At 38.8% G+C, this 21325-nt stretch overlaps 1 protein-coding gene across 1 annotated transcript in view; it reads right to left on the bottom strand.

Annotated features, from left to right (window-relative positions):
* Nucleotides 1-4507: 4507 nt before the first annotated feature.
* Nucleotides 4508-21325, bottom strand: part of RAB32 (RAB32, member RAS oncogene family) — a 20508-nt gene continuing 3690 nt past the window's right edge. Inside the window, exons 2-3 of the mRNA XM_045499946.1 lie at nt 9944-10221; nt 4508-5628 (exon numbers count right to left, since the gene is read on the bottom strand). Coding sequence (XP_045355902.1) covers nt 5479-5628; nt 9944-10221 — 428 coding nt within the window. The 3' untranslated portion in view covers nt 4508-5478. The remainder of the gene's footprint in view (nt 5629-9943; nt 10222-21325) is intronic.

Genomic DNA, 21325 nt, shown 5'->3' with positions numbered 1-21325 from the left:
GTCAGGACAGGCTTAAATCATAATGAGTTCAAGGAATAGGGTACGGGAGTGGATTTCATATACTCTCAGCTGAGTTTGATTCAGCCTAGATCTATCTTAAAATTTACATGAGGTCAATTCTTCTTTAGGGTCTTTCATTGAGTTATGAAGTGCCTTAAAAGCCTGCTACAGAGTGAAGTATTCATTTCACGTTCCCTATATAAATAGAAATGGATGGTAAGAAAATATTGGAATATTTTCATACATAAGTTTAAACTATCAGAACACAGTATTTTCAACTTACCATCAATTTAGCATTCAGTCTTCATGTTATACTGTGACAGGTCTCTGAATGTTTGAACATAAGCTGATTTCCGGTTAGCAGTGACTATTATTTCAGAACAGGATACACAGTATTATGTATGCCTGAAGAATGGCTATTAGCAACATGTATTGCATTTATATTAAATCATCTTCTTGTTAAATAGGACTGGATGGACATATGCTCAAATAGTACCACAAAAGGAGTCTAGAGTAAAAGAATATATTCAATTTTTAGAAGTGTTATATTCTGAAAAATTAGATTCCACTCCCAGCTGTTAAAATCATTCTGAAGCAAACCAGAATGAAAGTCCTATAGCACTTTACCACATTTCCATAGGAGAAAAGTTTTTGGATATTACCTCAGTTTGCAATCAAAAAAAGAAAAGAAATCCACGAAATTTCATCCTTAAACCTCAGATGGAGAGAGGAGTGGTATGTTGAATTGAAATTGAAGCTGGGTTATTACAAGACTTTACTTAAAGCAATTATTGTATTTCTTTAAAGTTCTGCAAGCTCTCAAATCACAATTTAACTGCATGACTAAAGCTATATTAAAGACTCAAAAGCAAAGTTTTCATAAAGGGAGGAAAATGGCAGCTAGAAATTTAGTGGGGTTCAAAAATACCAGCTAGATAATCATGCCACTAAAAGGTAGCATTTCATGTTAACTTAGAATGAACATAAACAAAACTTATTTAAATTATAATCTGTAAACACTTAAACCTCTAGAGCGGGTTTGGCAACGGGAAGATTGAAAGATGACGGGTTTGGTTTGGGAAACGCCGATAGACTGTCAGGACAATACGACATGGCATTCGGGTGACTTTGGGGAGGGAGTGGATTGAATTACTAGCATATACACAGTTCCAGCAGTATTTTATATGCAACTCAAACCTTTATCACCCACATTCCTCCCTCCTTTCCCACCATACACACAGAACTTGGAGAAACAGAAATAAGAATGGTGGCTTCACACATTCATCTTTCAGAACAAAATCCTGGATAAAAGAAATGGGTAGTTGATATGATTTCACATGCCTATGAAGCCTGTTCTTGTCTATTCTTGCACACTGGCTAGAACGAATATCATCAAAAATCCACCCATCACAGGGGTGCCTGGGTGGCGCAGTCGGTTAAGCGTCCGACTTCAGCCAGGTCACAATCTCGCGGTCCGGGAGTTCGAGCCCCGCGTCGGGCTCTGGGCTGATGGCTCAGAGCCTGGAGCCTGTTTCTGATTCTGTGTCTCCCTCTCTCTCTGCCCCTCCCCCGTTCATGCTCTGTCTCTCTCTGTCCCAAAAATAAATAAACGTTGAAAAAAAAAAATTTAAAAAAAAAAAAATCCACCCATCACAAATGTACATTTTTAACTGAGATGAATAATTCCAGCTATTAATCTTAGGAAAGTTAAGTGATTTAGGGAGTAAACAAATACATGTAAGCTCTGACAAGGGGAGGTCATCATAGATGAGGCTATTAAATGTAGTAAAGATAATCCAAAGCATCTTTTCTACTTTATTTTTTCTTTCTTTCTTTCTTTCTCTTTTTTTTTTTTTTTTTTTTTTTTTTTTTTTGGTGAAAGAGAAGGAGTATGAGTGGGGGAAGGGAAGAGAGAGAGGGAGAGGAAGAATCTTTTTTTTTTTTTGTTAAGTTTATTTTTGAGAGAGAGACAGAGTGAGAGCAGGGGAGGAGCAGAGAGAGGGAGACCCAGAATCTGAAGCAGGCTCCAGGCTCTGATCTGTCAGCACAGAGCCCGAGGCAGGGCTCCAACCCAAAGATTGCGAGATTATGACCTGAGCTGAAGTCGTACACCCAACCGACTGAGCCACCCAGGCGCCCCGGAGAGGGACAATCTTAACCAAGTTCCACAGCCAGGGTGGAGCAAAAGATCATGACTCTGAGATCATGACCTGAGCTGAAATCAAAAGTCTGATTCTTAACCGACTGAGCTACCCAGGCGCCCTTATTATCTTTTTAAAGTATTGTGTTCCAAATGGGAATGTTCCTTGATTTCAGTGTTAGGGTAAGAAACATACTGACTGCAGGAAAATGAATTGCACCATAAAAATGTAGACATTATCTAAAAAGCTCAAGTCAGCCTTAACTGACATCCACAATTCTTACTATCAGAAATTACAATTAGGAACTTGGTATTTACTTTTCTGAATGGCTCACACAGCATTTAAATTCTTAATACATTTATTTTTCTTATTTAAAATTTTTTTAATGTTTATTTATTTTTGAGAGAGATACAGCATGATTAGGGGAGGGACAGAGAGAGAGGGAGACACAGCATCCGAAGCAGGTTCCAGGCTCTGAGCTGTCAGCAGAGCCCAACGCGGGGCTCGAATTCACTGGCCTTGAGATCACGACCTGAGCCGAAGTCAGACGCTTAACCTCCTGAGCCACCCAGGTGCTCCAGGTGTGCAGACTTTTTAATAATACTGATGTATAAATGGAAATAAAAGTGCTGTATTTTTAAAATGTTCATGTTTTAGGTAATGCTATAGATTTCAATCTCAATAACGTTTTATTATTTAAGTAGAAAACTAAGTCTGAAGGTTCAGGAATTTTCACTAAGCAATTAAGTGAATAAGGAAATCAAAATATTCTCTTCTTTCCTCTGCCCATTTATGTAGCTAACTTTAAATTCAAATTTTATGTTCACGTTACAAAAACAAATTGCAGTGAGAATTTAGGAGTAAAGTGAAATCCTCAGTTTTACTTCTAAAATGTAAAAAATGATAAATAGAATACATTGTCACACACAACATATGGAACCCTGAGTGTCTATCAAGAAACCATTATGCAAGGTACTCTCAATCCTTAAAATTATCCTAAGAAAACAAATACGACAAAGAAAGCCCAATACTCCTGATTTTCAATACACTGCTCAATTTAAACAGGATGAATACCATATAAAAATGAAAATCAATATGTAAAAAAAGAAAATTCCAAGACTTGTTGCTTTCAGCCATCATCCAGAATGAGTTTTACATTTCTTTTTCTTTTTTTTTTTTTTTTTTAATGTTTATTTATTATTTAGAGACAGAGAGACAGAGCATGAACAGGGGAGGGGCAGAGAGAGGAGGAGACACAGAATCCAAAGCAGGCTCCAGGCTCTGAGCTGTCAGCACAGAGCCCGACCCGGGGCTGGAACTCACAAACCGCGAGATCATGACCTGAGCCAAAGTCGGACGCTTAACCGACTGAGCCACCCAGGTGCCCCGTGAACTTTGTATTTCTAATGTTTAGGTCTGGCACCAACTTTTCATACTACTTACATTATTGGACTTTGGAATTAAAGAAAAATTAAGAAGTTGTACTTTGTATTGAGACCAGAAAACATTTTAGAGTACAGAGTATAGGTTTAAACATTTTAGACACGGGGCACCTGGGTGGCTCAGTCGGTTGAGGATCGGACTTCGGCTCAGGTCACGATCTCGCGGTCCGTGAGTTCGAGCCCCGCGTCAGGCTCTGGGCTGATGGCTCAGAGCCTGGAGCCTGTTTCCGATTCTGTGTCTCCCTCTCTCTCTGACCCTCCCCCATTCATGCTCTGTCTCTCTCTGTCTCAAAAATAAATAAACGTTAAAAAAAAAATTTAAACATTTTAGACACATAGGTTTCTTAGAAAGATTTAATGCAATACCTTTTTAAAAATTAAGAGGGACTGTATTAACTATATGAGAAGTAATATTTAAATAAGGGTGTTCTTTATATTCCTTAACTTTGGAAAATCTGATTCTATATAGAATACATGTCCCAAAAGATCAAAGAGCTTATTGACTTAAGTGCAGAACATATAAACACCTTTGTGATTCCTAAGCAAAACTTAGACTTAATGAGAAGAGCAAACTATGTTTTATGGCCCATGTCAACTATTTATTCCCAGAATACACCTGTCAGAGCAAAGGCAATTCTTGCTAATTTTTTTATTTCCTGCTCTCAATAAATACATGGATCTTTTCCTATCCCATGTTCATAATAATGTATAAGACAATTTGGTCAATGCCTCATTTGCATTAGCATTGGATTATGGCACAAACACCTTTAAAATTCCTTTGAAAAATAAGTTGGACCTTTCAGAAGGTATCAACTCCCTTAAAAACAACAGGAAAATGTGAGCAGACACGAAGTTTTCTAAGGCAGGAAAGTATACCCCATTTACCTTTCTAGAACCACATTAGTTAAAGAAAAACAAAAGAGGTTTCAGCCAAAATATTTATTCTTTTCCTTAACTGGGTTAAATGGTAATACAAATATTACAAGGCTGTCCTAAGTTTCTCATGTGTTCCACTTTAAATGTCCAAAACTTTACATAAAAACTACGCATGACCTAGTTTCCTTCACAATTCATACTTAGAGAATCTCAGATTTAATTGTATATGCTTTCAAGTAACTTCTCTGTTACCGTTACTAACACAGATTTGAAAAGACTAGCTCCAGTTAGAGAGAACTCCAACAGCAATAGCAGCCAGGCTGTCAGGTACAAAAATAAACACACGGGAGGAAGAGGAAAGCAGGAATGTTCATTTATATTGTTTCCAACTGGCAGCAACCAGAAACCAGGACACCAGTGCACCTGCGTTGTTAGCAAGGGCACACCACGCTGGCCAGGACTAATGACATAACGTGTGATGATAACAATTTTATAGAAGTATCAAAGTTTTAAGTAGGAAAAGAACTGCAAAACAGCCTTCTGTGACTAACAGAGATGGCAGCCTCCCTGGAGAGAATGTAATGTGGAGATAAAAACACAGGCCCATAAAATTACTGGAAAACCTCAGGTCAGGTTTCATGACCATCCCAGTGCTTCCACTAAAAGGCACAACTTGAAAATCTTACCAAATCCTGAGGACCATCATTTTTAAAAACTGTTAAAGAGGACGTAAACATTATCCTGAATTCATGGTGACCACCCTAGAGGCCTAAGTGTGCCTGCGTTAAAGTGTGGGGTCGCGGGCAGAACCACTTTACCACACGCCCCGTGTCAGCGTAGGCTCCCTGGGGGTGCCACCACGGCCATTCTGTACAAGGAGAAAGATCTACACAACCTGAAGAAAAACTGAAGTGCAGCCCTGCGAAGATGCACAGAGCAGCACAGCCTCCCCCTTATCCATTCTCGGGCTTGGATCCAGCCCGGTCAGGTCTGCACACAGGCCAGAAGCAGAAGCCATGTCAGCAACATTGGGACTTGCCCTCTGCTCTCAAGGTCTCCTGATCCAGTTTAATTGTGTCCTCGTTGTTTTCTTCACTAGGAAAGCTTTGGTGGTTTGCGAGAATATTCTCCACTAGGAACCGGGCGGCTTCATCTATGTTTATATTATCCTGTAATGCAGAAATGATGAACACGATGAATTCTTCAGATTAATGCTTGGAAGTAAGCATTAAGAGTACTAACGGGACTAGGCGAGTTTGTCAGAGGGGACATTGTAACACACGAGCCACCATCTTCTTCTCCCGTACTAAAGGGTTAAACCCTAAGAGTTTAATGCCATTGAGTATAATGTGGCTGGGGAACTCTTTTCTTTTCACAAATGATCGCCCTTTCTGATGCTCCTGTTTCAAACTTCTTGCTGCTGAGATTCAATGAACTATCTCAATGGTTGAAAAGGAATCTTCATTCCCACAACGGGTTCCCACTCACATAAATGAAGGCACTAAGATGAAAACCTTCTGCCCTAGAACATCTAAGTCAATTGTTGAGGACACATTATGAAGAAGAATGTCAACGGGCTCATACCACATTAAAATAGGATAAGCGCATTATGTCGTCCCCCATCTCTGAGTGCAGATTATTACTTTTAAATTTTTTTTTTCAACGTTTATTTATTTTTGGGACAGAGAGAGACAGAGCATGAACGGGGGAGGGGCAGAGAGAGAGGGAGACACAGAATCGGAAACAGGCTCCAGGCTCCGAGCCATCAGCCCAGAGCCCGACGCGGGGCTCGAACTCACGGACCGCGAGATCGTGACCTGGCTGAAGTCGGACGCTTAACCGACTGCGCCACCCAGGCGCCCCAGATTATTACTTTTAATTGTCATGTGTAAATTAACCTGAAACAATGTGGTGGGTGCAACGGCCATTAAAAATATTCTAATGAGTCACAAGCTATCCCAACATTTGTGCGACAGATTTATTAGCTGTCACTCACTACACGAGTAACAACACAGAGCAAAATCTGGGCTTATTTTATTTAAGTACTTAACTTCATTTTTAAATAATTTCAGGTTTACAAAACCATTGCAAAAATAGTAAAAATTCCTACATACCCTTCACTCATCTTCCTAAAATATTAACAGCTTGGAAATCCAGATTTTCAGATAAAACCAGGAAATTAGATAATAGTGTGGGCATTAATTATGAGCCTTATTCAAATTTTACCATCATCCCAATGTCCTATTTGCCATCCAGGTGACCAGCTGTATTTCGTGCTCATGTCTCCTTGGTCTCCTTTAACCTGGGACAGTTTTTCAGTCACCTTCCCTTCCATGACTTTGACACTCTTATAGAGTACTGGCCAGAAAATATCCCTTAGTCTGGGCTTGTTTGGTGTTTTGTATCATTAAACTCAAGTTATGCATTATTGGCAGGAAGAAGGGATGTGTCCTTCTCAGTGTACAAGGAGGCACTTGCTTAGAGTCACGTCTGCCAGGCTTCTCCACTGAACAATTACTATTTATCCTTTGCCCTTAGTAAGTTCCAATATATAAATCACCTGGTTTTTTGTTTTGTTTTTTTTACCAGTTTTACCCATTAACTTTACCATTAATTAATTTACCCTGAAACATTTACTACCATGGTGATTAAAGGTGACTTTCTATTTCCATCATTCCTTCTACATATATTAGTTAGAATTCTACCGTCAGGAAAAGTTTTCTCTTCTCCCTTACTTATTAATTGGTTTATTCATGTCATGGATTATTATTTTATTCCACAGATTAGATCCATTACAATAGTTATTTACTTCATTCCTCAAACTGTGTTACATTTTTGGAGCTTCTGTAAGTACGGATCTGTTTCTTTTTGACACGTCTCCATCATTTTGTGCTCCCTTAGTTTCTGGCTCCGCAGAATATCTCTGGCGCATCTTTATTTGTCCCACTAGTCCTGGAATCAATCATTTCTCCACAAAACCCCTGTTCTTTTTACAGGAGAACAGTATTTAAAAAACAAATTCTGGGGACGAGTAAGCTCACTGGATCTGTGGTATCATTGCTCCTAAGCCCTCTGAGCAGAGAGAGGTAATAAATATATATATGCATCCACAGACCTGTAGACATCTATTTCTACGTTTATCTCTCTGTTAATGCAAATGTGCATATACAGAAACACATATATACACAGAAACATATATATATTTATATGTACATATGAAACATTAAGTTCATACTGATCTCTCCAATTTCAGTCTAACAACATGAGGTTCATTCCAGCTTTCTTCCTTATTTGCTATAATTTTCTCAGACAGTGAGAAACCTGTAAGACCTGTGCTATTTATTCAGGTATCTTTTCCAGCATCAACACAAGTTTTCTTTAATTAAAGTACTGATCTCCGAATGTCCAAATGTCACTCGGTCCCCACCCTTCCCATTTTCCCAAAGAACTACAATGCTCTATAACTGCATTTAGCAGCAATTGACTAGGAACAGAAATTCCCATATTGTAATTAGTCACACATTTTCATACTACAAATCCATTGTTTGTCATAAAGGTGAAAAGATGAAGTTCACAAATTCAAAACTGTCTTTTGGCTGTGTTCCCATTAAAATTCAGATCACTGGGATTCAAGCAGGAATCAGATGTGAAGTTAGCACCGGCCGGCTCAGAAATACAGACATTAGTGACATGTGGGCAGTACTTTTAAGGCTTGCCTAAAATTTTTAACTTAGATTTTATGCTACTGTTATTCTCTTGGGCCATTCCTGGTTTACTACTAAGGAAATTCTGCAGAAGGTGTTGCTAATATATTTGTAGGAAAGCACAGAACATATCTGACACTTCTACTGCTAACCAGTGTGTCCCTTCTCACCTCCACATGTAACGCTGTCTATAAATTTAACAAAGATGATGACTTGCACAGTCTCAAGCTGCAGGCCACATGACACTATCATTTGTGAATCTCCCATCTAGACTCTGGGGACAAATTTGGATTTATTACCTGAGTGATTAATTCACATAAAACTTAGAGAAGAAATTTTATCTGTAATACATGCCATCTCTTCCAAAAATCTCATGCTCTAATAAACATTACACATACCACTAATTATTTCCCAACAAAGCTGGGAAATAAAGCAAATTACCCAACGGACATGCCGCAGGAAGGGGGACGGGTTCCAGAACAAGGGCCTCAGGGAGCAGCCTCCCCCTTCTGCCATTTCTTCCGTCCTGCCTGGCTAAGTGCTCTTGCCGCACCCACCCCTGCACTGCAGCTTCCTGCTGCTGCTACTTTTTACTCATGAAATGAAATTTTAAGATTCTGGAATGTCTTTGTTTCAACAGATAGCCTTTAGCTTAGGAGTAAAAACCTCTGCCTCCAGCAGACACCAGTCGTGCCGATGACCCCAACATCACTCAATAGCTTTCCTTTCATTATTCTGATCGTCGGTGGCACCCGATGGTCTTCTGTGATGAGGGTGGGCTTCTGGTAAAGCTAAAACTAACCTAGTGGTAAGCAGGTACTCAGACCAGTAGATAAATCCGGTCACATTTGTTACCTAAGAGGAAAAATTCTTTTAAAAACAAAAAACAAAAAAACGTCTGCAAGAAATCCACAGAAGGCATTCCAAATGCTGGGACTGTGTTAAGATACGCCAGTCTTCTGGTTTCGGATTTTGTTTGTCATTGAGAATTTCTCAAACATTTCACCATTCTTATGTAAGTCCAATTGTTATTTGACCTCTAATGTGAAATTTCCAATGTGCATAAACAAGTTCTCTCCCCACCAATACTTTGTGCCTGTGAATTTCACCTTTGCTCTCTTGTGTATCTAGACTGGTAAGATTTTTAACAGTCGACTTAAGTGTTTTTGTTTTTCTTCAAAAAATATTTATCCCATAATCGGTGAAAGAAAGAATTCTCACTCCGCTATTTCATGAAGAAGCATGTCACAAATGTTGACGCTTGCCTCTTGTTCAAATTCTTTCATACACAATTAATCTGAAACTCTTCAAACATCACCTGAATACATTGTCGCTCTGACAGTTTCTGGTCCATTTTTGTTAGTACTACACGTGACCCACATATTCGCCAGGGTCATCTCTGTCGCTATATTTTGTCAAGCCTTCAGTAAAAATTAAAAAACCCTTGTGCTTGACAAGATCCCTAAATCCCCCATAAACTCCAGTTGCAGAAGTGCTCCATTTAAAGGCTCAAACTCAGAGAATGTCATTGTTCTTTATTCTAAATAACAGCTAATTTTTACGCTGATGGAAAACCTGCCCTTCTAGTCACCTCCCCACTAGCCAATTTTGAAAGCATTTCTGCTGCCCACTGAAGGAAACTATAACATATCCATGCTATGTTTTGCTTTTTATTAGGCTCCCAAAACCCACTCACATAAATCTGTCTAAATGTTTTATAGCTATAGCTCAGATTTAGGACTTAAGAGCAGAGCAGATACAAACACGAAGCAGACCTCACCTTTGCCGAGGTTTCAAACCATCCAGTGAAACCATGTTCTTTGCAGAACTGGTCCAACTGGGAAGGATTCTGGCCACCATCCTTTTTCTGGTCACATTTATTAGCTAAGAGGACAGCAGGAATAGGGCTGCCATTTGGAAGATGGACTTTACTATCCAGATCACTTTTCCATTTTAAGACGGCCTCAAACGTGGAACCTCTCGATATATCAAAGACTACAAAAGCACCAACAGCTTCTTTGTAGTATACTCGGGTCATGTTGCCAAACCGCTCCTGCCCTAGAAGTAAATATAAAAAGAGATTAAGAACTCATAATTCAGACTGAGTCTATATTTAGATATAAGGCCTCTGACTCTAGAACAGTGCTGTAAGCACGGGTTTCCCATTCCATAGCAAAGAAACTGGTGGGATGCACAGAACCATGTGGCCGATCATGTGGTCTCAGTACGGAACTAACTAGCGTTGTTTTCTGTGAATGTACAACATGTGCTCCATAAACATCCAGATGACGGTGCTTGAATCTACAGAGCCCAGCATTTCCCCCTGCATTTCCCCAGTCTAAGAGAAAGGTATTAAAGGGAAAAAGAAAGCCGGGAGCGGAGGGGAGAAGAGACAGAACAGAACAAAATGAAGCTTGCACGAAGAAGATAAGTATGGTGGGTAAAACGCAGTCGAAAAGACTAAGACTGGATAAGAGATAAAGGAGTTCATCTTTCGTCCCTGTCTCTAGGCTGTACCCGCTTTGGACGCTGCTTGCAAGATTGCTGTCTTCTAAGAAGGCAGACGTGTGCAAACCTACTAGCAAAAAGTGGCACAATTATCTGTGTGATTGAAAGAAGGACCAACTGCAGAGTTCTTCAAATATCGTACTTTTAAAATAACTTACCATGTTCAATAGTTTGGGGAAAATCCTACTGCTTCGCATACCACATGGACTTTGCAAAGCATTCTCTTTCCGTCTGGTATCACACTGTTCTTTGACATAGGAAGGACCCTTATCTTCATCTGACAGATGAAAAACCATGCAAAGAGCTGCTTGGCCAGGATTACAGTGGCACTGACTAACTAAGACAGCACTAGAACCCAGGGCTTCTGAGTCCCATGCACCCCTGTTGCCAGCCATTCTGAACTATCTTACAGTTACCCTGACTTCTAAGGCATTTACCTTCCGTCTGTCGAGTTACTGACTAGAGTACTAAGGAAATATGACTGGCAATCAATGTAAATCGAAGATGTGAAACTCTGATCAATGATAAAAACAAAGCTGACAGGACACTTTCCTGTTAAAACATATGATGAAAAAACACTTTATCTACATTTCATTGATAGTAACAAATGCAAAGCTGCCCACAAAAAATATTTTCTTTCTCCTCCAAATTCTACTAGAGCATCATACAATGTTAGATATTGCTTAATGAAATAATGGGAAAAGAACACAATAGGCAAGCTTAAATGGATAAACCTGAAGTTCATCTGTGGTTTGTCGTAACTCCTCATATGGGCTTACCTGAAGTTGTACTATGACAGTTCAGATGTCTGAACTTTATTATAACAGTCACATATGAAACCCCACTATCATATTTATATTTTACTGGTAATGTAAATCTGCCCAGCCAACTATATAGTTACTGGATCACAATGCTGACAATTATAAGAAATTAACATTGTACCTTTTCCTTAAACTTATACTTCATAACTACACACAGCATGTTCACAGAGGATATACCAGCTGATCAAAGTCAATATCACTAATCTGCAAAAAGACTATGTAGATGCATTAAAGTGGTTCTGACTTCAATTTTAACTAGAGAACACATACTACCAATTTTTGTTTTTATAAAATTTAATTATTAAATATAAAATGACTATGGCAAAAAAGGAAATTAGCCTCATTAAGATAGTCCAGATTACATGATTATTTCATATTAGAAGAAAGTACTCTTCAGAACTATCCCTTCAATTTAGAAAAGAGGGTAGGGTGCCAAACTAGTAAAAGTATAGAAATCCAGAAGTAATAAAGAACGATTAAGCTTTAGTGACTGTTGCTTTGTTTACTGAATCATCTATAAATCCCTAAAAAGATTTCTTTCAACCAATCATACTAAGTCATATACAAATTTGTATTCACATAAACTTTCTGATAAAATATAAGAAAATCAGAAATGTATATGACAAGGAATTTTCGAGATGGACCTGTGGATTAGAAATATCAGGTTACTGGCGCACCTGGGTGGCTCAGTCGGTTAAGCATCTGACTTCGCTCAGGTCATGATCTCACGGTTCATGAGTTTGAGCCCCACATCGGGCTCTGTGCTGACAGCTCAGAGCCTGGATGAAGCCTGCTTTGGATTCTGTGTCTCCCTCTCTGGTCCTCCCCCACTCACGTTCTGTCTCTCAAAAATAAACAAACATTAAAAAAAAATCTTTAAAAGAAAAAAAAGAAATAATCAGGTTATGTTCCCTAGGTTCCAAGGTTAGTATTCAAAACTCTCTGATAGTCTCAGAGTGTGCTTTCTAAAAACCACACTATATGGCAATTCAAAATAGTGTCAATTATGCTATTAAGCAAATGAAAAGGAAAAGTACAAACTGGCAGAAAAAAATGCAAACCCTCTATCTGGTAAAGGACTTATACCCTCCAAACTCCAGAGTAAGAAGATAAAAAATCTAATTAATAAAGTAAGCAAAAGACTGGAACAGATGCTTTATCAAAGAATGCATACAATGACAAGCAAAGGAAAAGATGCCTAGCATCATTAATTACTGGAGAAATGCAAATTTAAATCACAACTAGGGTGCCTGGGTGGCTCAGTCGGTTGAGCATCTGACTCTTGATTTCAGCTCAGGGTTGTGGGATTGAGCCCCATACCAGGTTCAGTGCTAAACATATAGTCTGCTTAAGATTTGCTCTGTCTCTCTCTCCCCACCCCTCGTCTCTGCTCACGCTCTCTCTAAAAAATTAAAAAGAAAAATAAATTTTTAAATCATAACCAGCTTCCCCTTCATGCCTATGAGAATGGCTAAAATAAAAAGTCTGGTTTTACCAAGTATTGGTGAAGAAATGGAGCAATCAGAACTCTTACTTACTACTGGTAAGAATAAGAATCTAGAATAGTACATCCATTTGGGAAACGATTTGACAGTTTCTTCAAAATTTAAACATATACCTACCATACAACCAACACATTCTACTCCTAGGTATTTGCTCAAACAAAATGAAAGCACATGTCTACACAAAGTCATGTTCATGAATGCTCATAGGTGCTTTATTTTTAATAGTCGAAAATGGTAATCAATAAAATATGGTATATTCATACAATGGAATATAACAACAGAAAGGAAAGGAATAGATTATGGATGAAAATAACAAAATAGATGAATCTCAAAATAAATAAGCTAAGTGAAAGAAACTAGACCAGAGAGGGAATAGGTAATACTATATGAATGCATTTATATCAAATCCTTAAAAATAAAAACTTAGTGACTTAGTAAGAGGAAGCCCATCAGTGATTATCTTGGGCAAGGCAGCGAGACAGGTTCGGAAATACTTTTGCAATCTTGATCATAGTGATGTTTCACTACTGTTTACATGTCAAACATCAAATTGTACAGTTTGTTGTATTGTCGATTATATATCAATAAAGCTATAAAAAAAATAATACCTACAGATGGTCACTGGGAAGGTTTAATGCAAAATGTCTGCCTGAGAGTCTTTTAGGGCAGAGTACAACAAACTATAATTCATGGTCAAACCTCGCTAAATAAAGTTTTACTGGAATACTACCACCTTCATCCGTTTATGGGTTTCTTCATCGGTTTTCATTCTACAATGGCAGAGTTGAGTAGTCGCAACAAAGAGTAAATGGCCCATAAAACCTAAAGTATTTGCTACTTCTATTCTAGAGGGTTAGGGGATAGTTTATACCTTGAACTGACACTGGTATATAAAAATTCATGAAGGACTTAAGATCTGTGTATGTAAATTATACTTTAAGTTCAAAAAAGTAAAATGTCAGGCTCATGGTAAGCACTGTGTAAATGTTAGGTAGTATTAAGTGCTCAATAAATGTATTACATGATGAAAGCCTAAGTATCCTTTTTAAAATGGTACAATTAAACGTAGCAAAACCTTTAACTATTAGCTAGTTATATGCTGTAAACTGTAGTGGTGAAAACAGTTGGCAGAAGAAAATGAACTTGAGGAAAGTACAAATGTACTAGAGAATCAAAATACCAAGCACCCAGGGACGCTTCAGTCAGTTAAGTAAACATCCAACTTTGGCTCAGGTCGTGATCTCACAGTTTGTAGGTTCAAGCTCCACACTGGGGTCTGTGCTGACAGCTCAGAGTCTGAAGCCTGCTTTGGATTCTGTGTTTCCCTCTCTCTCTGCTCCTCTCCTGCTCATGCTCTGTCCCTCAAAAAATGAATAAACATTAAAAAAAAATTTAAATACCAAGCACCCAAAGGTCAAGCAATCCTAGGCAAGTAACTCTGTCGGCCTCAGTAAGTCATGTGTCTTTAGAGGATTTTAGGGATCTTCTAAGCCCTCCCAGCTCTTCCTTCTGATGTTTTAGGTTTGTGTGTGATAACTTTAATGTTATAATGATTTGCTAAATATTCTTCAATCACTGAATCCAGACAGCAATGGGGATCAAATATAAATAATCCAGCATGAAAAGGCCAAGCCATGCATTTAGGGAAATTGCTTACTTTCCAACAGAATAGTGAAATATACTTCCTATTTTACTGAGTTCATTATCTTTTTAATTCTGAAGTAATTCTGAAAAATTCTGAAGTAATCCATTAGTGCTTCAGAGATATTCTTGAACTGGTCAAAAAACCTAAAAAGCACAAATTTCTAAAATATGTAACATTTAATTAGAAAATAGGGGCGCCTGGGTGGCTCAGTTAAGTGTCTGACTCGGTTTTCACTCAGGTCATGATCTCAGAGTTCGTGAGTTCTAATCCTACATTGAGTCCTACGTTGGGCTCCACGCTGGCAGTACGGACCCTGCTTGGGTTCTCTCTTTCTCCTTCTCTCTCTCTCAAAATAGATGAACTTAAAAAAAAAAATCTTTAATTAGAGAATAAAGAGACAATGAATTCATTTAAAATAATAATCTTAACATGAAATTGAGAGTTGTTCTCCCAAAAAACCTAACAAGGCAAAACCTAGATTTAACTATTTTGGTTTCAAAGGTTTAAATACATGGATATATCAAGCTCTTCCAGTCGTTAAACCGGAAAATAACATAAAGTTTGCCACTGGAGTAAGAGCTGCATCCTATAACTTCGTTATTATTTCTCCTTGGGTAATTTTATCTATTCTCTTGTTATTGTCTAAAAGAAAGAACCAGAGTGGAAAACAAAACTAATGTTCATGAATATTCCATTCTCCTCCATTTCTAAGTGTGTGAAGGATCACACTCTTCTGCCCCCACTGAGTCAGGAGTGGCTACGAACTCATCTTGGCCAATGAAAGGTGAACAGAAGTGTCACTTTTAAGCAGAATCACTTGGCTGACAGTGTCCCTGTCCTGCTGCAGCAGGCTCGAACCCTAATTTTGAGAGGAGAGTATCATGAGACGGTAGAGCCTCCATTAGTCTGAGTCTTCAGGTAGTTTCAATGAAAAATGCCTTCACATCTCTACCACTGCCCCAACCTCTGCCCTCACCGTGGGCATGAAGAAAGAGTGAGGAATAATTATTTTAAGCCATTGACGTTTTTAATGTGGTTGGAACTCCAACATAACCTAATCTATCCTGACTAATACAGCCCCCAAATCGTGTCTAGATTTGATCTCCACTAAAAAACGTGCATTAAGTTCCTTGCATGTATCAGGCACTGTGCTAGATAATGGTGAACAGCATGGAACAATTAATATGATTTCCTCTCCTGAGGAGCTCACAATCTATTTGAGGAAATAGACAAACTGCACCACAGGGTGTTAGGTGTCATCAGAGATATGAAAAGTATATCATGGTATCAAACAAAGGGATGCTCTTCATTGAGGTACGTAAGCTAATCTTAGTAGTTCTGAAAGACACATTATCAAGAAATGCCATTCAAATGCTTACCTGTCATGAAAATCAGTTGTCTTTATTCCTTTGTCTCTATACTGTAGATGCAGCAATGCCCAAAACCCACCAGCAGTCACCCTAGTCAGAGCCAGGCTCACCATCAACGGACTAAACAGATTCAGGTATTTAATCTCTAGATACAATCTCCAGCAGTGCTGAGTCTTCCTCATGGGAATGATGCATTCTAGTACTTACCTTTCACAACACTTCAGGAGTTAGCCCTTTCTAAGTTTAAAAAAGGGGTAAGGACCAAACCTACCAACAGGGAAGACTTTCACATTTACATTAGAATTGCACTGGAATTCTGTAGAATCTTGGACTTTTTTTTTTTTTTTCCTTAATTTTAGACAAGAAATATAAAGAATGCTCCCTGGAAGTAGTCAATCAACCATTCTAAGTTCAGTCCAAGAAAATTTTATTGTTCTCGATCCTACTTTCCACAAATGCATAAGTAAAATGCAGGAAATTCCCACTATGCTGAGTGCCCCTGGGTTGTATCATAGGACAGGAGAGGATGGGGTAGAGAAGTCTGCAGTTATTAAATACAAAGACAGATGCATGAGTTTTGTTTCATGGGGTGTGTGTGTGTGTGTGTGTGTGTGTGTGTGTGTAGAGTTAAAGCTTATAGCAATATAAAAATTCAGCACGACCTGGGAGATCTTCCTGTCACGAGATCTGTAGAAGTAGCTCAAAGAGTGTGATGGGAATCAGCAACACCATCTTCCTTAATGGGTGTTGTAGTCATTTCTTAATGGGGCGGGGGGGGGGGGGTGGGGGGGGGGAGGAAGGACCACTTTCATGCCTTCCTGACCAACACTTAAATGGACAACATTGTAACTGCCAGATGCCACCTCACATCACCTAATCCAACCTCTCCTATTTTACAGATGAGAAAATAAAATCCCGGGGAGACAAAATTACTCAAATTGCCCAAGTTGATTTGTTATCTGATGTGCTGTCCAATCTGTTAGCCAAATACTTTCTGGAGGACACATTGTTCCACATGTCCCATACTTCTGAATAGACCCAAGGCAGTGCCATCAGCCTACAGTGACTTTCTTTAAGGATAGCAGAGCCCTATTACACAAGGTAATCCCTTTCTCATAGTCTCTTAGGGCTTTACCACAGCAGCTACGAGAAATGCCCCACTGCTGAGTGCTTTAGTGACCCCAATACTAGTGGCAGCCTCTTTTATCCATATTGCTGTAGGCATATTTCCAGAATATTCCAAATGACTCTAAATGCTTTCTTTTAAAAAAGTGTGTTACTTCCTTCTCTAGAAGACGGAATCTTTATTGTAACTAGATATCTTGGCAATGAGAATGAAGAAAATGAACACAGTGCTAGTCATCTAGGGTGAAGCCCTAGATTTCCCAGCTGCCCTTGCAGCAAGACATGCATATTTGACTAGAGCGCAAAGACGAAGAATATGACGACATGACGAAGGAATGGTTGTGTGATGTAGTGTCAGCTTTGGCCCATGGAGACTTTAAGGTTCTGCTCAGCAGCTGTGGACTGCCCAACCATGGACTTACCAGGTGAGAGAATTAACCTCTTTGTTAAAATCACGATGCATAGTGGTGTCAGAGGAAGGCAGATCTATCGAAACAGTTGATCCTAACGAATCTGCATTTTAAGCACCGCAGGTGAGCCTGATGGAGGAGTCTCCATATAATCACACTAAAATAAAACAATGTATTTAGCTTAATTTCAAAAAGCAACAAAAAAAGTCACTACAGAGGATGCTTAAGGAAAATATCTGGGCAGAAGTGAATGGAAAGAAGGCAGAAGAGGAGAATGTAAGGCCATGTGTCAGCTAGAAAGACCAACAAAGATCTATAAACTAACCCCTACTGTCCATTTATTTTTATGTGGTTCATCTTTCTCAAAACAAGACTGAAGAAATTACATGTTTCTAGCTTCCTTGATTGCAAAAAGTGAGAAAAGCACTTTTGAAAATACAACTGAGTAGAATTCTAAAGCATTTTTACCTCATCTTGCAGAAATCTGCAACCCCTATCATTTATGTCTGTACTGTTCTCACCATCCAGATCTCTGCAACCAAAACACAACCTAAACTTGTTCACTTAGCCTACCCTCTCCTTTTTTTTTTTATTTTTGAGAGACAGAGAGACAGTGAGAGAGAGAGAGAGAGAGAGAGAGAGAGAGAGAGAATCCCAAGCAAGCGCCATGCTCAGCACGGAGCCTGACATGGGACTCAATCCCAGGACCATGAGATCATGACCTAAGCCAAAATCAAGAGTCGGATGCTCAACCAACTAAGCCATGCAGGTGCCCCAGCCCACTCTCTACTTCTTAAGTGTTGATTAAGTGTGAAATCATCACTAGTTTCAGGATATGCTGTTCTTGAACTACAAATCTGAGGCCTTCAAAGTTTTCTTCTTTGGAAGAGCACTTTATCTCTCAGTCTTTTCTAACAAATGCCTAGAAGTATGTATTCATGATGGGTTTTTTTTTCTATATTATAATTCTTTGATGTCTTGGGGCCTTGTGGACCAGCAGAGAGCCTGCCTCTCCCAGGGTTAGCTAGTTCTGAGAGACTGCAAACAACCTGCTGAAAGCACATCTTGGATAGGCAAACCAACCAATTTGGAATTCTTACCATCCCTTTTTGCAGGCATTTTTAAGGCTCCTGCAGTCTAAGTCACTATCTTCCTGCCCTAAATCACCCATGGCCAGGTACTAAACAAATAGGGACCACCCCCATAGCCCAACGCCCACTGAAATAGGTCAAACTAACCAATCCTAAGCTTGCTCTGCTCTGCTTGCCTGTACTGCCTTGGCCATTCCTTCTTGCAAAAACCACAATAAAGGCTCTAGCCCATGCTTATCCCTTGCTCCTTCTGCCTCTTGACCAACCCTGGGGCTTCCCCATGTGGTTCTGCATGGGGTGGATGCTCCCTCCTCTTGGGATCTATGAGTAACAAACCATCTTTTCAATGGTGATCATCTTCTGGTGTATTGGCCTTACCATACCTGATAAAAACAAAAATCTTGGGTACACTTTAAAATAGAATATGAACGAATCACTGAAATTTCCATATCAGAAGCTTAAGAAAATCAGAAGGTCAAGAAAACAAATTCATAATGGATAAAATTTCTCCTATAATATATCTGAAAGTAATACTGCCTCTCAAAAATAACGCATGGCTTGTAGGTTTAATCAGTGAGATCACAGAGTAGACCATGCAAACATCTATAATTATTACCTTGCTTTTCCAGGTGTGCTCTATAAGCATGTATCAATAAAATAGCTTTGTTATCTTCAGAAAGTCCAGTGTGGAAAGTCTTTCAAAATGCCCTCCAAAACTGATGGAGCCGACCAAAGAGTATCTACATTGGAAGTTCAGTGTTTTATAATTAAGAAGAGTATAATAACTGGAAATTCTGGACTGATAATATAAAGAGATGATAATTATTGCAAAGGGGTTTAACATATGAATCATGTGCACTACTATACAGATGACCAGAACATTTCCTAATTTAGACAAGAGTCTGTTAGACTCTCAGATGACATTCTTTGGAGTGTTTTGACACCAGTGAACCAAAAATTCACTGAACAATTAAAAACTTATTTTCATATTTCAGCATCAGAAAACATGTCTTTGTATAGTGCCATCGATTATCTGTGTTTCCTTGGTCAAGTTATTATACTTCTCTGTATTTAGACTATGGGATCTCTAAAAGCCTATATAGTTCAACTCAAATAGTAGAATGATTAGGAAAATGGGGGAAAAGTCAAACTTTAGTACTTTTATCAATGTCCCACTCCCTCTACTACTAACCTGGGCATTTTTCAGTTTATGTGGGCCAATTGAGGCAACTGAAAATGGTAACATATTAAAAAAAAAAAAAAGGGCAATAGGCATATGTTAATATGTTGTTACACTGACCATTCTGCCTGGGCAATTGGGGATACAAAATCCAGACTGGAGCACCCAAAGTGTCTCAGGATTCACAAACTGAGGAAGATTTAAAGACGTAAAATGGGGGCACCTAGGTGGCTCAGTGGGTTGAGTGTCCGACTCTTGATTTCAGCTCAGGTCATGACAATCTCAGGGTCATGGGATAGAGCCCCATATCGGGGCTCCGTGCAGCCGGGAGCCTGCTTGGGATTCTCTCTCCTCCCCTCCCTCTCTTTCTCTCTCTTAAAATAAATACATTTTTTAAAAAGAGATGTAAAATGGAACAGCAGGTTTTGTTTGTAATTCAACACAGCATTTTAGTCTGTATAAGGCTAAGGACAGGAAGACTGTATGGAAGTCAGATATAAGGAAGATTTTAAAAATCCCTTTAAGTGAGTTATTAAGTAATTGGAAAGTCATGGTAAATTCAGTGTTGGAGAGGGAGACTACAAATAACTATAGACTAATTCCTCAGAGAACTTCTTCTGCATATTTAGAAAAAAACTGAATTTTAATAATTTTTGACTAATAGATACTTTGAAGGTCAAGAAAGCACTGGAGATAATATTCAAGATTCTTGCTCATGAGGGTTAAAGGAGAGTTATGAAAGACAAGAAGAGGCCACGAGGTACAGTGATCAGTGACTGCCACTGTGGAAAATGGGATAAGAAAAGCAGGATCAACGTTCTAATTTAGGCTGGGGATCAAAAAATAAATAAATAAAAAGTGAATCTAAGTATAGTTTATATAATTGATAATGTCTTCCAACCATGCATTTTATACTTTGGTAAATACTATTTACATGAACTTCAGAGTAGAATGTTCCTGATTGGTTCGTTGGTCCAAAGTTTTTTTTACAGAAGATTTTTACTCAGATTTTTATACAGAAATACTAATCCTAAAAAGTGAAGCGTGGCAGAAGAGACCAGGCCCCCAGAAAATGCCACTTTGGCATAAGTATTAATTTGAACTAAAGGGACTTTAAAAACAGCAGGTGCCCGAAAGGTACTCTAACCTCTCTTTTTTTCTTCCTGAAAGCAGACGAGAAAACCCCCATAGGAGAGACGTCCTCTCTCTACCAGGAGGAAAGAAACATTCCTATCACCACGGACAGGAATTGAAGCTGGGAGAATTCTCTATAAACAGACCATACAAAATAACTCTTATTTTCCTTTAGCCTCCCCATATATTTTAGTTATTTTCCCACAATTCCCTCCCTTTGTTCAACCTGGTATAAAAGCACTTAGGTTTTGTCACTTCTTTGGGTGTTCATTTTCTTAGGAGGACTCCTGTGTCAGGTAAAACTCAGGTGACATAAATTTCTGCTGTTAATCTGTCTCAGATTGATTTCTTTTTTTTTTTTTTCTTTTTTTTA

Source organism: Leopardus geoffroyi, chromosome B2 (assembly GCF_018350155.1).
Source record: "Leopardus geoffroyi isolate Oge1 chromosome B2, O.geoffroyi_Oge1_pat1.0, whole genome shotgun sequence".
NCBI lineage: Eukaryota > Metazoa > Chordata > Mammalia > Carnivora > Felidae > Leopardus > Leopardus geoffroyi.
This window is presented reverse-complemented; position numbering and strand designations above follow the sequence as displayed.